Consider the following 14,081-nt stretch of genomic DNA (forward strand, 5'->3'; position numbering starts at 1 on the left):
GGCGTCTGTAGTCCCAGCTACTCGGGAGGCTGAGGCAGGAGAATGGCGTAAACCCGGGAGGCGGAGCTTGCAGTGAGCTGAGATCCGGCCACTGCACTCCAGCACCGGCGACAGAGTGAGACTCCGTCTCAGGAAAAAAAAAAAAAGTATAAAAAGAAGAAAAAGGGGGCGGGCACGGTGCATTGTGCCTGTAATCCCCGCACTTTGCAAAGTAGAGGCAGGAGATCCTTTGAGTTTAGGAGTTTGAGACCAATCTGCGCAACACAGCAAGACCCTGTCTGTACAAAAAATATAGACGCTAGTCTGGGCGCCGTGGCTCACGGCTGTAATCCCAGCACTTTGGGAGTCAGGCCTGCAGATCACGAGGTCAGGAGATCGAGACCATCCTGGCTAACACGGCGAAACTCCGTCTCTACTAAAAATACAAAAAATTAGCCAGGCGTGGTGGCAGACGCTTGTAGTCCTAGCTACTCAGGAGGCTGAGGCAGGAGAATGGCGTAAACCCGGGAGGCGGAGCTTGCAGTGAGCTGAGATCCTGCCACTGCACTCCAGCCTGGGCAACAGAACAAGACTCTGTTTCAAAAAAAAAAACACAAAAAACTGGAATTAGCCAGGTGTGGTGGTGTGCGCCTGTAGTCCCAGTTACTCTGGAGGCTGAAGTGGGAAGACTGCTTGAGCCCAAGAGGTAGAGGTTGCACTGAGCCGAAATCAAGCCACTGCACCCCAGCCAGGGCAACATATGGAGACCCTGTCTCAAAAAAAAAAAAAAAAAAAAAAAAATTGGTCTGACGCAGTGGCTCACACCTGTAATCCCAGCACTTGGGAGACCAAGGTAGGCAGATCATGAGGTCAGGAGTTCAAGACTAGCCTGACCAACATGGTGAAACCCCATCCCTACTAAAAATACAAAAATTAAGCCACTGGGTGTGGTGGGTCATGCCTGTAATCCCAGCACTTTGGGAGGCCGAGGCGGGCAGATCACGAGGTCAGGAGATCAAGATCATCCTGGCTAACACGGTGAAACCCCATCTCTACTAAAAATACAAAAAATTAGCCAGACGTGGTGGCAGACGTCTGTAGTCCCAGCTACTCAGGAGGCTGAGGCAAGAGAATGGCGTGAACCCAGGAGGCAGAGCTTGCAGTGAGCTGAGATCCCGCCACTGCACTCCAACCTGGGCAACAGAGCGAGACTCTGTCTCAAAAAAAAAAAAAAGGTTGCTCAGTACCTGGCCAAAACAGAAGAGGCTCACTCACTGTACACAGAGGGAAAGAGGAAGGAGACGGTTTAACTTCTAAACTCACTAAAGCAGGAAAGGCAAATGTGGAATGTGCTCAGGAAATATCTGTGAGATGAATGAATTTGAGGGAAGTAAGGTACTAGATAATTACCTGCCCTACCCAGAACAAATCCTGTGCAATGTTTCCTTGAAAAGCAGGAAGTCAGGCTGGGCGCTGTGGCTCATGCCTGTAATCCCAGCCCTTTGGGAGGCCAAGGCATGCGAATCACCTGAGGTCAGGAGGTTGAGACCAGCCTGGCTAACATGGTGAAACCCCGTCTCTACTAAAAATACAAAAATTAGCCAGGCATGGTGGTGCGTGCCTGTAGTCCCAACTACTTGGGAGGCTGAGGCAGGAGAATTGCTTGAACCCAGGAGGCAGAGGTTGCAGTGAGCTGAGACAGCCACTGCACTCCAGACTGGGTAACAGAGTGAGACTTCATCTCAAAAAAAAAAAAAAAAGGCAGTTTGAATCGCGGTGCGACGAAGGAGTAGGTGGTGGGATCTCACCGTGGGTCCGATTAGCCTTTTCTCTGCCTTGCTTGCTTGAGCTTCAGCAGAATTCGAAATGGCTGGCGGTAAGGCTGGAAAGGACTCCGGAAAGGCCAAGACAAAGGCGGTTTCCCGCTCGCAGAGAGCCGGCTTGCAGTTCCCAGTGGGCCGTATTCATCGACACCTGAAATCTAGGACGACCAGTCATGGACGTGTGGGCGCGACTGCCGCTGTGTACAGCGCAGCCATCCTGGAGTACCTCACCGCAGAGGTACTTGAACTGGCAGGAAATGCATCAAAAGACTTAAAGGTAAAGCGTATTACCCCTCGTCACTTGCAACTTGCTATTCGTGGAGATGAAGAATTGGATTCGCTTATCAAGGCTACAATTGCTGGTGGTGGTGTCATTCCACACATCCACAAATCTCTGATTGGGAAGAAAGGACAACAGAAGACTGTCTAAAGGATGCCTGGATTCCTTGTTATCTCAGGACTCTAAATACTCTTAACAGCTGTCCAGTGTTGGTGATTCCAGTGGACTGTATCTCTGTGAAAAACACAATTTTGCCTTTTTGTAATTCTATTTGAGCAAGTTGGAAGTTTAATTAGCTTTCCAACCAACCAAATTTCTGCATTCGAGTCTTAACCATATTTAAGTGTTACTGTGGCTTCAAAGAAGCTATTGATTCTGAAGTAGTGGGTTTTGATTGAGTTGACTGTTTTTAAAAAACTGTTTGGATTTTAATTGTGATGCAGAAGTTATAGTAACAAACATTTGGTTTTGTACAGACATTATTTCCACTCTGGTGGATAAGCTCAATAAAGGTCATATCCCAAACTAAAAAAAAAAAAAAAAGAAAAAGAAAGAAAAGCAGGAAGTCTGGAAGAGGTGGATACTGATAGTGAAGCAACTAGTTCAGTTCTACAACTTGACAGCCACACCTGTGCCAGGCTGTCTACAAGGATATTTAGAATGAGTAAGACATTCCTTCAAGGAACTCCAGGAACATAGGCCTAACATGTTGCAATGTTTAGTGTCAAGCAGTGCACTAGAGACACATTATCACACTCAAACCTCACAACAATTCTCTGAGGTAGGAGTTATCACTCCCCTTTTATAGATGAAACAGAGGCTTAGAGTGCTTGATTTATTGAAGGTCAAACAGCCAGTAAATGGTGTAGCCAGGATTCCAACCTTGCCATCTCACTGAGACTGTACTTAATTACTGGAGGGACCGGGTGTGGTGGCTCATGCTGTAATCCCAGCACCTTAGGAGGCTGAGGCTGGTGGATCACCTGAGGTCAGGGATTCAAGACCAGCCTGGCCAACATGGTGAAACCCCATCTCTACTAAAAATACAAACATTAGCTGGGCATGGTGGTGGGCTCCTGTAATCCCAGCTACTCAGGAGGCTGAGGCAGGGCAATTGCTTGAATCAGGGAGGCTGAGGCAGGGCCATTGCTTGAATCAGGGAGGTGGAGGTTGCAGTGAGCCGAGATCACACTGCACTCCAGCCTGGGCAACAGGGCAAGACTCGGTCTCAAAACCAAAAAAAAAAGAAAAATTACTCGAGGAACCTAGAAGAAGAAATGATCAATTTTGCTTGGGGGTGTATCTAGAAAGACTTCACTGAGGTCATTTAAAGAACAAAAAGGATGGCTGGGTTCCAGCGCAGTGGCTCATGCCTGTAATCCTAGCACTTTCGAATACCAGGGCAGGCAGATCACCTGCGGTCCAGAGTTCGAGACCAGCCTGGTCAACATAGTGAAACCCCGTCGCTACTAAAAATAAAAAAATTAGCCGAGCATGGTGGCAGGCACCTGTAATCCCAGCTACTTGGGAGGCTGAGGCAGGAGAATCACTCGAACCCAGGAGGCGGAGGTTGCAGTGAGCCGAGATCACGCCACCGCACTCTAGCCTGGGCAGCAGAGCGAGACTCTACCTCAAAAAACAACAAGAACAAAAAAATACAAACAGCAAACAAGTGTTCCCAGGTGCCTACCAAGTGGTCAGGCACTGCACTTACCTCACTGACTGCAGTAACCACCCTTTGAGGTTGTGGCATTGCCTCCATTTTCCAGGCAAGGAAATAGACTGAGAGCTGGGGTTAGTCAGGTCATGACTGCATGTGCCACTCCCGCGAAATCTCATTTGATGTGGTTCGTGAGGCCACGGCACGGACAACTTCCTCCTTGTGTCCACTGAGGATACGGCTTTGTACAACACTTTCTGGTTTCTGAACTACTTACAAACCTCCCTGTCCTGTGAGAAAGGAAGAACAGTTATTACCATCTGCATCTGATGATGAAACAAAGGACGCTGCAGAGGAGCAGCACTAACCACTCCTTCCCTCCAGTCCTGTCATCCCACTGCCGGTGTCCCACCCTCCTTGCACCCTGCACTTGACCAGCTAATAAGCCCCCTCACTTTTTCCTCTGTGAAGCCACCCTAGATAATTCCCCACCCACGAATGGTCCCTCCTCATCTCAGAGAGCTCTCCATGCACACCTGTTACCGTTTCTGTCTTTATCTGTAAATATCTGTGTCTGACTTCCATGCCTCACACGCCTCTATAGGGCAAAGACTGTGTCTTAAACATCTCGGTATTGTCAGTATTTTGCACAGTGAATTTTTTTTTTTTTTAATCATATCAGCTTTATTTGTACCTTTTTTGACATTTCTATCAAAAAAGCAGTGTGCCTGCTGTGGTTCCCATTCTCTGGGATTTAGAAGCCTCTACCTCATTCTCCACCCAAATCTGTGTTCTAGGCTCTTCCTAAAGTTGTCACCCATACATGCCCTCCAGAGTTTTATAGTGCATATAATCTGTAACAGATGGGAGGAAGCCAATTGCCCTTTAGAAATATGCCTGCAATTGCCTCACTTCCTGTGTCATGTGACACTCCCAGTCATCACATGACCCATCCATGTCAGGAAGCCGGAATTACTTGCAGGGCTGACCTAGTGCCTATAGCTACGGCAGGTACCTGCATCCTTGTTTTTGTTTAGCGGATCCTCTATCCTTCAGAGACTCTGGAACCCCTGTGGTCTTCTCCTCATCCAATGACCCTGAGGTGATGAAGTTTTCCAGAGAGGTAAGAGAGAGCTCCCAATCAGCACTGTCACAGTGCTTCTGGAATCCTGGCACTGGAATTCAGTGAATGACAGACTGTCTTTGAATCCAGGGCCATCATGGCTCTTTGAGCAAGGCACAGATGGAGGGAGGGGTCGAAGTTGAAATGGGTGGGAAGAGTGGTGGGGAGCGTCCTGATTTGGAGTGGGCAGAGAGTTGTCATCAGAAAGGTTGCAGGGAGAGCTGCACCCAGGTGTCTATGGGCCTTGTCCTAATGAATGTGGGAGATTAGGCCATGGGCACCCAAAGGCAGCTAAACTCTGCCCAGGAGAGAAGTTGAGGGGGGAGAGGGGCTTGCTTTTCAGCCACTCCTCATTCTGTCCTCAGGAATGTCCCAAGCCTTCGGGTAGGGTAAGCATCATGGCCGCCAGCTTCACAGGATTGCTTCTACTTCAGGCAGTGTCATGGGCATCAGGTAGGTGAGTCAAGGCGGTGGTGAAGTAGCACAGAGGCTCCCTTCTGCCTCGTAGTCCTTTGGTAGCCTTCCAGTACTCTGGTGGTAGACTTTTAATAGGTGCTCAATAAATCCTTTTTAGTGACTGAGACCAACTTTGGGGTGAGGAGTTTTGAAATCATATTCTTTCTCTCCGAGCAGCTGTGTCCGTTCTCCACATCCTCATCAGACCTCACCTCTGCTTGGGCTCCCTCCCTCCCAGGTGGCGCCCCTGCATCCCTAAAAGCTTCAGCTACAACTTGGTGGTCTGTGTCTGCAATGCCACATACTGTGACTCTCTTGATCCCCTGACCTTTCCTGCCCTCGGTACCTTCAGCCGCTATGAGACTACACGCAGTGGGCGACGGATGAAGCTGAGTACGGGGACCATCCAGGCCAATCGCACAGGCACAGGTAACCATTACACCCTTCACCCCCCAGGCCAGGCTGGGTCCTCTTAGAGGTAAACGGTGTCAGTGATCATCAAGGAATTCCCCCCCTGGGCACTGAGACCCTTATTCCCTGTGGATGTCCTCAGGCCTGCTACTGACCCTGCAGCCAGAACAGAAGTTCCAGAAAGTGAAGGGATTTGGAGGGGCCATGACAGATGCTGCTGCTCTCAACATCCTTGCCCTGTCACCCCCTGCCCAAAATTTGCTACTTAAATCGTACTTCTCTGAAGAAGGTGAGGAGGAAGGGGACAAGATGACATAGCGCCATTGACACTTTTTGTTTTTTTATTTTTTAATTTTTTTGAGACAGAATCTCACTCTGCTCACTCTGTCGCCGAGACAGGAGTGCAGAGGGCATGATCTCCACCCACAGCAACCTCTGCCTCCCAGGCTATAGTGATTCTCCTGCCTCAGCCTCCTGAGTAGCTGGAATTATAGGCATGCGCCACTACCACCTGGCTAATTTTTGTATTTTTAGTAGAGACAGGGTTTCATCATGTTGACTAGGCTAGGCTTAAACTCCTGACCTCAAATGATCCACCTGCCTTAGCCTCCCAAAATGCTGGGATTACAGGTGTGAGCCACCGAGCCCAGCCAACATGTTTCTCTTTTTTTTTTTGAGGAGTCTCGCACTGTCGCCCAGGCTGGAGTGCAGTGGCACAATCTCGGCTCACTGAACCTCCACCTCCTGGGTTCAAGTGATTCTCCTGTCTCAGCCTTCCGAGTACCTGGGATTACAGGTGCCTGCCACCATGCCCGGCTCATTTTCTGTATTTTTAGTAGAGATGGGGTTTCACTATGTTGGCCAGGATGATAGCGAACTCCTGACCTTGTGATCTGCCCGCCTCAGCCTCCCAAAGTGCTGGGATTACAGGCATGAGCCACCAACACTTTTCTTTGCCCTTTCTTTGGACCCTGACTTCTGCCCATCCCTGACATTTGGTTCCTGTTTTAATGCCCTCTGAAATAAGATTTCCCTGCTTATCATCTGCTAACTATTATGGACTCAGGCTCAGAAAGGCCTGTGCTTCACCCAGGTGCCAGCCTCCACAGGTTCCAACCCAGGAGCCCAAGTTCCCTTTGGCCCTGACTCAGACACTATTAGGACTGACAAGTGATAAGCAGAGTCCTGTACTTTCCTATTGACTTAGACTACCATATCTTGATCATCCTTTTCTGTAGGAATCGGATATAACATCATCCGCGTACCCATGGCCAGCTGTGACTTCTCCATCCGCACCTACACATATGCAGACACCCCTGATGATTTCCAGTTGCACAACTTCAGCCTCCCAGAGGAAGATACCAAGCTCAAGGTAGGCATTCTAGCTTTTTCAGGCTCTGATGGCCCTGATGTCTGGGGGTTGAGAAGCTGTACGGTAGGTCTGCTTGTAGAGATGTTTTGTCCCCTGCTATTTTGTCCCCGGGGTGGGAGGGTGGGGGCTGATGGCTGAACCAGATGCACTGGTTGGGCTAGTATGTGTTCCAACTCTGGGTGCTTCTCTCTTCACTACCTTTGTCTTTAGATACCCCTGATTCACCAAGCCCTGTAGTTGGCCCAGCATCCCGTTTTACTCCTTGCCAACCCCTGGACATCACCCACCAGGCTCAAGATCAGTGGAGTGGTGAATGGGAAGGTGTCACTCAAGGGACAGCCCAGAGACATCTACCACCAGACCTGGGCCAGATACTTTGTGAAGTAAGGGATCAGCAAGGCTGTGGGATCAGGACTGGCCTCCCCTTTGGCCACGCTGATCTATGTCCCAACCCTCAACCGGGTTCCACTTCCAGATCTGCCTCTCCTCAGCTCACCTTTCTACCTTCTGGGCCTTTCAGACTTGGGCCTGTCAATCTTGCCCACTCCATCAGGCTTCCTGTTCTCTCAGTCTGGCCCACTTTCTTTTTCTTCTTTTTTTTTTTTTGAGAAGGAGTCTCTCTCTCTGTCACCCAGGCTGGAGTGCCGTGGCGCCATCTTCGCTCACTGTAACCTCTGCCTCTCGAGTTCAAGTGATTCTCCTGCCTCAGCCTTCCAAGTAGCTGGGATTATAGGTGCCTGCCACCATGCCCAGCTAATTTTTCTGTTTTTAGTAGAGACGGGGTTTCCCCAGGTTGGGTAGGCTGTTCTCTAACTCCTGACCTCAAGTGATCTACCTGCCTCAGCCTCCCAAAGTGCTGGGATTACAGGCGTGAGCCAACACACCCAGCTGGTCTGCTCCACCTTCTTGGCTGGATCACTCATGACCTTTCTCTTGCCAGGTTCCTGGATGCCTATGCAGAGCACAAGTTACAGTTCTGGGCAGTGACAGCTGAAAATGAGCCTTCTGCTGGGCTATTGAGTGGATACCCCTTCCAGTGCCTGGGCTTCACCCCTGAACATCAGCGAGACTTCATTGCCCGTGACCTAGGTCCTACCCTCGCCAACAGTACTCACCACAATGTCCGCCTGCTCATGCTGGATGACCAACGCTTGCTGCTGCCCCACTGGGCAAAGGTGGTAAGGCCCAGACCTGCATGGTGCTCCAGTGACCTTCAAATCTAGCCTCCAAATGACTGGCTCCCAAACTTAGAGCAATTTCTCTACCCAACTGTGGATTCCTAGAGCACCATTTCCCTGGGCCTCCAGGGCGCCATGGATCCCACAGTTATCACTTTAAACCTTTCTAGGGGCCAGACGAGGTGGCTCACTCATGTAACCCCAGCACTTTGGGAGGCCGAGGTGGGCGGATCACCTGAGGTCAGGAGTTTAAGACCAGCCTGGCCAACGTGTTGAAACCCTGTCTCTACTAAAATAAAAAAAAAAAAATTATCTGGGCATGATGGTGGGTACCTGTAATCCCAGCTACTTGGGGGGCTGAGAAGGGAGAATCAGTTGAACCCGGGAGATGGTGGTTGCGGTGAGATGAGATCGTGCCACTGCACTCCAGTCCGGCGACTGAGTGAGAATGCATCTCAAAAAAAAAAAAAAAACCTCTCTCTAGGCTTGGGGCGGTGGTTCATATCTGTAATCTCAGCACTATGGGAGGCCAAGGTGGGTGGATCACTTGAACCTAAGAAATTCAAGACCAGCCTGGGAAACATGGTGAAATCCCATCTCTACAAAAAAAACAAAAACTATATGTGTATACACACACACACACACACAAATTAGCTGGGTGTGGCACCCGTGTAGTCCCAGCTACTCACGAGGCTAACGCAGGAGGATCAATTGACCCTAGGAAGTCAAGGCTGCAGGGAGCTATGATTGTGCCACTGTACTCCAGCCTGAGTGATGGAGTTATATCCTGTCTCAAAAACAAAAAAAAATATCTCCCCAAACCTCTCTAGTTGCATTCTTCCCATCACCCATTGCCAGGATTCCTATAAGAGGAATTGGAAGTTCCAGAAGCCTGTGTGCAAGGTCCAGGGTCACTTGCTCTTCCTTTGCAGGTACTGACAGACCCAGAGGCAGCTAAGTATGTTCATGGCATTGCTGTACATTGGTACCTGGACTTTCTGGCTCCAGCCAAAGCCACCCTAGGGGAGACACACCGCCTGTTCCCCAACACCATGCTCTTTGCCTCAGAGGCCTGTGTGGGCTCCAAGTTCTGGGAGCAGAGTGTGCGGCTAGGCTCCTGGGATCGAGGGATGCAGTACAGCCACAGCATCATCACGGTAAGCCACCCCAGTCTGCCTTCCTGCAAAGCAGACCTCAGACCCCTTAGTAGTCTCACGAAAGACTGACAGACCTTTCCTGTCCAGCTTCCCCCAGCTAGCCTGCCCTTTTGGGCAACTGGGGAACCATGATTCCCCATCTTGCCTTTCCTTCACAGGACTGCACACCTCATTGCACTTTTTCTTTTTTTTTTGAGACAAAGTTTGGCTCTGTCGCCCAGGCTGGAGTGCAGTGGCATGATCTCGGCTCACTGCAAGCTCCGCCACCCGGGTTCACGTCATTCTCCTGCCTCAGCTTCCCAAGTAGCTGGGACTGCAGGTGCCTGCCACCACGACCAGCTAATTTTTTTGTATTTTTAGTAAAGACGGGGTTTCACCGTGTTAACCAGGATGGTCTCGATCTCCTGACCTTGTGATCCGCCCACCTCAGCCTCCCAAAGCACTGGGATTACAGGCATGAGGCACCACGCCCGGCTCATAGCCCCTTTTGCAACTACTGATGCACTTGCACCTGCCTCAGACTTCTCAGCTCCCCTTGAGATGCCTCAATCTTCACACCCCCAACTCCTTAGAGGCTAAGGAATGTGCCCCTCACAGGGCTGAGCTACCCACAGCCACTTCTCCCTCATGTGACCCTTACCTACAGTCTCTGGGAGCCCCCAGTGTTGAGCCTTTGTCTCTTTGCCTTTGTCCTTACCCCAGAACCTCCTGTACCATGTGGTCGGCTGGACCGACTGGAACCTCGCCCTGAACCCCGAAGGAGGACCCAACTGGGTGCGTAATTTTGTCGACAGTCCCGTCATTGTAGACATCACCAAGGACACGTTTTACAAACAGCCCATGTTCTACCACCTTGGTCACTTCAGGTGAGTGGAGGGCGGGCACCCCCATTCCATACCAGGCTTATCATCTCCTACATCAGATGGCTTACATCACTCTACACCATGAGGGAGCAGGAAGGTGTTTAGGGTGGACCTCGGGAGAGGCACACCCATCCCCTTTTGCACCATGGAGGCAGGAAGTGACTAGGTAGCAACAGACAACCCCAATGCCTGAGGCTGGACTGTGATGTAGAAAAGCAGGGTCAGTGCCCAGCAGCATGGCTCCAGGTCTAGAGACCCAGGGCAGAGCTTCTGCAGGAGTTATGAGGTGGGTATATGGGTGGGTGACTTCTTAGATGAGGGTTTCATGGGCGGTACCCCGACGGACTCTGACCATCTGTTCCCACATTCAGCAAGTTCATTCCTGAGGGCTCCCAGAGAGTGGGGCTGGTTGCCAGTCAGAAGAACGACCTGGACACAGTGGCACTGATGCATCCCGATGGCTCTGCCGTTGTGGTCGTGCTAAACCGGTGAGGGCAATAGTGGGGTCTGGGAAGTGGGCTGAAGACAGGGTCGGGGGCCTTGGCAGGATCACACTCTTAGTTTCTCCTCCCCACTCCCTAGCTCCTCTAAGGATGTGCCTCTTACCATCAAGGATCCTGCCGTGGGCTTCCTGGAGACGATCTCACCTGGCTACTCCATTCACACCTACCTGTGGCGTCGCCAGTGATGGAGTGGATACTCAAGCTCAGCCTGAGCATTAAAGGGACAGAGTCAGCTCACACGCTGTCTGTGGCTAAAGAGGGCACAGCAGGGCCAGGGTGAGCTTACAGCGACATAAGCCCAAGGGCAGTGGTTTGGGTGATTCACTTTCCCCTCTAGGTGGTGCCAGGGGCTGGAGGCCCCTAGAAAAAGATCAGTAAGCCCCAGTGTCCCCCCAGCCCCCATGCTTATGTGAACGTGCACTGTGTGCTGCTTGCTTTGGAAACTGGACCTGGGCCCAGGCCTAGGGTGAGCTCACTGTCGTACAAACACAAGATGAAGGGTGAGGGTAAGGAAAAGAAGAGACTAGGAAAGCTGGGCCCAAAACTGGAGACTGTTTGTCTTTCCTGGAGATGCAGAACTGGGCCCGTGGAGCAGCAGTGTCAGCATCAGGGCGGAAGCCTTAAAGCAGCAGCAGGTGTGCCCAGGCACCCAGATGGTTCCTGTGGGACTAACCAGGAAAAATGGCAGCTCTTAAAGGAGAAAATGTTTGAGCCCAGTCAGTGTGAGTGGCTTTATTCTGGGGGGCAGCACCCCGTGTCCGGCTGTACCAGCAAAGAGGAGGCACGGGGGCCTCTGGAATGCACGAGAGTAGAAAAACCAGTCCTGGGAGCGTGAGGACAAATCATTCCTCTTCGTCCTCCTCAGCCATGCCCAGGGCCCGGGTGCCTGGGGCCCGAGCAGGCGTTGCCCGCTGGATGGAGACAATGCCGCTGAGCAAGGCGTAGCCCACCATGGCTGCCAGTCCTGCCAGCACAGATAAGATCTGGTTCCGGCGCCGGTATGGCTCCTCCTCAGTCTCTGGGCCTGCTGGTGTCTGGCGTGGCGGTGGTACCTCAGCTGAGGGTCAAGGAAGGAAGGTGAGTTAGGGGAACTAGTTCTCGGATCCCTGCCCACTCTCCCCAGGGCTGCCCCTCCCATCTGCCCCTTACCTCCATCCCAGGGGAAGTAGAGACTGAGGATGTGGGTACAATAGGCACAGAGGTTGTGCAGCCCCCGCAGGTGGGCCTGCAGCTTCCCACTGGGCAGCTTTGCCTGCAGCAGCAGGGCCAAGTAGCTAAAGACGAAGGCGTCCAAGGAGGCAGGGCTGGAGCAGAGAGAGAAGGGTGGGATGGAGGAGAAGCACTGGGACAGAAGGGGTAAAGATGGAGCTGGAGGAAGAGTCAGCCCTTGAGGTGGGCTCTGGGCAGCAGGCGGCCATCAGGGAAGACAGGACACACAGTTCGAGACCTGGTACTGGGAGAGATCCCCAGGTGGCGCCAGCCTGGCCCTGAATAGGGCTCTATCCCAGGGCTGCATAAAGGGCACATTCAGTGCCCCACAGCTCTTCAGGCCCCTCCTGTGCCTGGCTGCCCTCCCACCCTACCCTTTTGTACCTCTGAGAAGGCTCTGGCCCCACACACAGGCCCACTGTCAGCAGGGCCAGTATCTGTCCCAAGGACCTCCTGTCCAGAGCCTGAGCCCACCCCAGCCCCAGCCCCAGCCCCAGCTGCTCCATCTGAACCTGTATCTTCTTCCAAGCCACCCATTACCCTCTTGGAGTCAGACTCACGCATCTCCAAAGAAGAACTTTTGAGAGCCCAGGCGCTGAGAGAGCAGGGTCAGACACTCTCGAGCCTCTCGGTACAGCTGTAGGGACGACACAGGTAGGCTTGCAGCTGCGGGAACAGTTCCACCTCCCCACCTAAGCATTCCCATTCCTGGCCAGCATCCTCGGGGCTCATCTCATACAACAGGCCCCGGTCTCAGAGCTACCTCCTTCTCCAGCTCTTCCTCATCCTCAGGCACGTGCTCCCCACTCAGCAGCTCTAGCCGTTCCATGTACTGCCGCTGCATGCGGCCAGGCAGGAAGAAGTTGAGGGGAAAGGGCATAGCCTCTGCATACCACTTCCGGGTCACTTCCACATAGTTCTTGGTGTCTATCCAGAAAGTATGTACCTGGATTGGGTAGGCAGGAAGAAACAGGCAGGTCTGAGCCAGTGCACCTGTCTGATTCAAGGTGGGCTCTGACCCCCATGCTGTCCTGAGTCTCTGGGTGGGTCTATGTGTGCCCAACCCCTCCCCTGCTAACCATGGATGCTGGGAGGTCTGGGCACACTCACCAGCACCGGGAGCAACTTCTCCTCCAGGAGAGACATGAAGGCCAGGGTGTCTGCCCCTTGCCGAGCTGACAGATCATAATCAGCATTGTACTTCTGTGGAGGAAATATCCATGGCGTGGACACTGGGGGGCTGCAGGGGCACTTCACCAGGGAAGAAGGAGTCCTGTCTGGTACCCCCCTCACTGCCCTCTGAGTGTAGTGGAGGTAGAGCAAGGAACTTTTCCTGCCAAGGTTCCCTTGCCTGGGCCCAGCCAGTAGCCTGTTGCTGTTGGCAAAAAACCTGGGCCTTGGAGGCCCAGGACCCACTGGCCATCAAGGTCCTGCGCCCATTGAGGAGACGGAAGAAAGGTGGGGCTCCAAACTAGGAGCAGCTCCCAGAACTTCCATGGAAAGCTGGAAGGACGCCTGCTGACGGCAGCTTTCTAACGGTAACTTCCCCGACCCAGACACCACAAAGCTAGCACAGTGGAGCTCAGATGCAGGCTGGGACTTGGTCCATGCCTCAGGAACCAGGGAAAGCCATCCTCACACTCCCTGGATCCAGGGAACCCACGCCCAGGGCCCCCCAGCTGGTTCCCTCAGTGCCCAGCTCTTGCTATTTATTCCACTTCATTCCATGGCCCAGACACCACTACCACATACACATTCCACCCATACCCCCAGGTCTCAGCCTGCCCTACCTTCCCAGGCTCCAGTCCCTGCTCCTCAGCATCCCCCTCCACATCCTGAGTAAACTTTGTCCCCAGATAACCTCTTGAGCATGATCCTTAAATCTCCCTGAGCCTCAGTTTCTCCCGTGTGGAACGGGGGTAAGAATCTCTTTCTCTCAATGCCCCTGTGTTAGGAAATAATTTAGAATACTTTGGAAACTGGAAAAGCTCTGTTCACACCTAAGGAATCAGGGCAGTGGCCCTGGCCCTGCCAGGAACCTTGTCTTTTATCTGGATCCTCTCTTTT

At 52.2% G+C, this 14,081-nt stretch overlaps 2 protein-coding genes and 1 pseudogene across 4 annotated transcripts in view; 2 read left to right on the plus strand and 1 right to left on the minus strand.

The window, feature by feature from the left end:
- Nucleotides 1–1,728: 1,728 nt before the first annotated feature.
- Nucleotides 1,729–2,607, plus strand: LOC113224469 (histone H2A.Z). The gene has a single exon (XM_026453630.2). It carries the CDS (start codon nt 1,846–1,848, stop codon nt 2,230–2,232), a length of 387 nt encoding a protein of 128 aa, XP_026309415.1. The 5' UTR covers nt 1,729–1,845; the 3' UTR covers nt 2,233–2,607.
- A 3,267-nt stretch (nt 2,608–5,874) lies between these two features.
- On the plus strand, nt 5,875–11,521 carry LOC113219531 (annotated as a pseudogene). The gene is made up of 7 exons (XR_003309195.1): nt 5,875–6,021; nt 6,971–7,104; nt 7,315–7,487; nt 8,045–8,282; nt 10,142–10,305; nt 10,674–10,790; nt 10,885–11,521. The product of XR_003309195.1 is annotated as a lysosomal acid glucosylceramidase-like (transcript).
- The window catches only part of LOC113224470 (metaxin-1), an 11,387-nt gene continuing 7,577 nt past the window's right edge, over nt 10,272–14,081 (minus strand). For both annotated transcript variants that reach the window (XM_026453632.2, XM_026453631.2), the window contains exons 4-8: nt 13,125–13,217; nt 12,778–12,960; nt 12,575–12,651; nt 11,955–12,109; nt 10,272–11,862 (exon numbers count right to left, since the gene is read on the minus strand). In XM_026453632.2, coding sequence (XP_026309417.1) covers nt 11,648–11,862; nt 11,955–12,109; nt 12,575–12,651; nt 12,778–12,960; nt 13,125–13,217 — 723 coding nt within the window. In that variant the 3' untranslated portion in view covers nt 10,272–11,647. The remainder of the gene's footprint in view (nt 11,863–11,954; nt 12,110–12,574; nt 12,652–12,777; nt 12,961–13,124; nt 13,218–14,081) is intronic.

The sequence above is a fragment of the Piliocolobus tephrosceles genome, unplaced genomic scaffold, assembly GCF_002776525.5.
Source record: "Piliocolobus tephrosceles isolate RC106 unplaced genomic scaffold, ASM277652v3 unscaffolded_44884, whole genome shotgun sequence".
Lineage (NCBI taxonomy): Eukaryota > Metazoa > Chordata > Mammalia > Primates > Cercopithecidae > Piliocolobus > Piliocolobus tephrosceles.

Bases quoted from the DNA above. Each gene is read 5' to 3' on its own strand.
- LOC113224469 (XM_026453630.2), top strand. From the start codon at position 1,846: ATGGCTGGCGGTAAGGCTGGAAAGGACTCCGGAAAGGCCAAGACAAAG.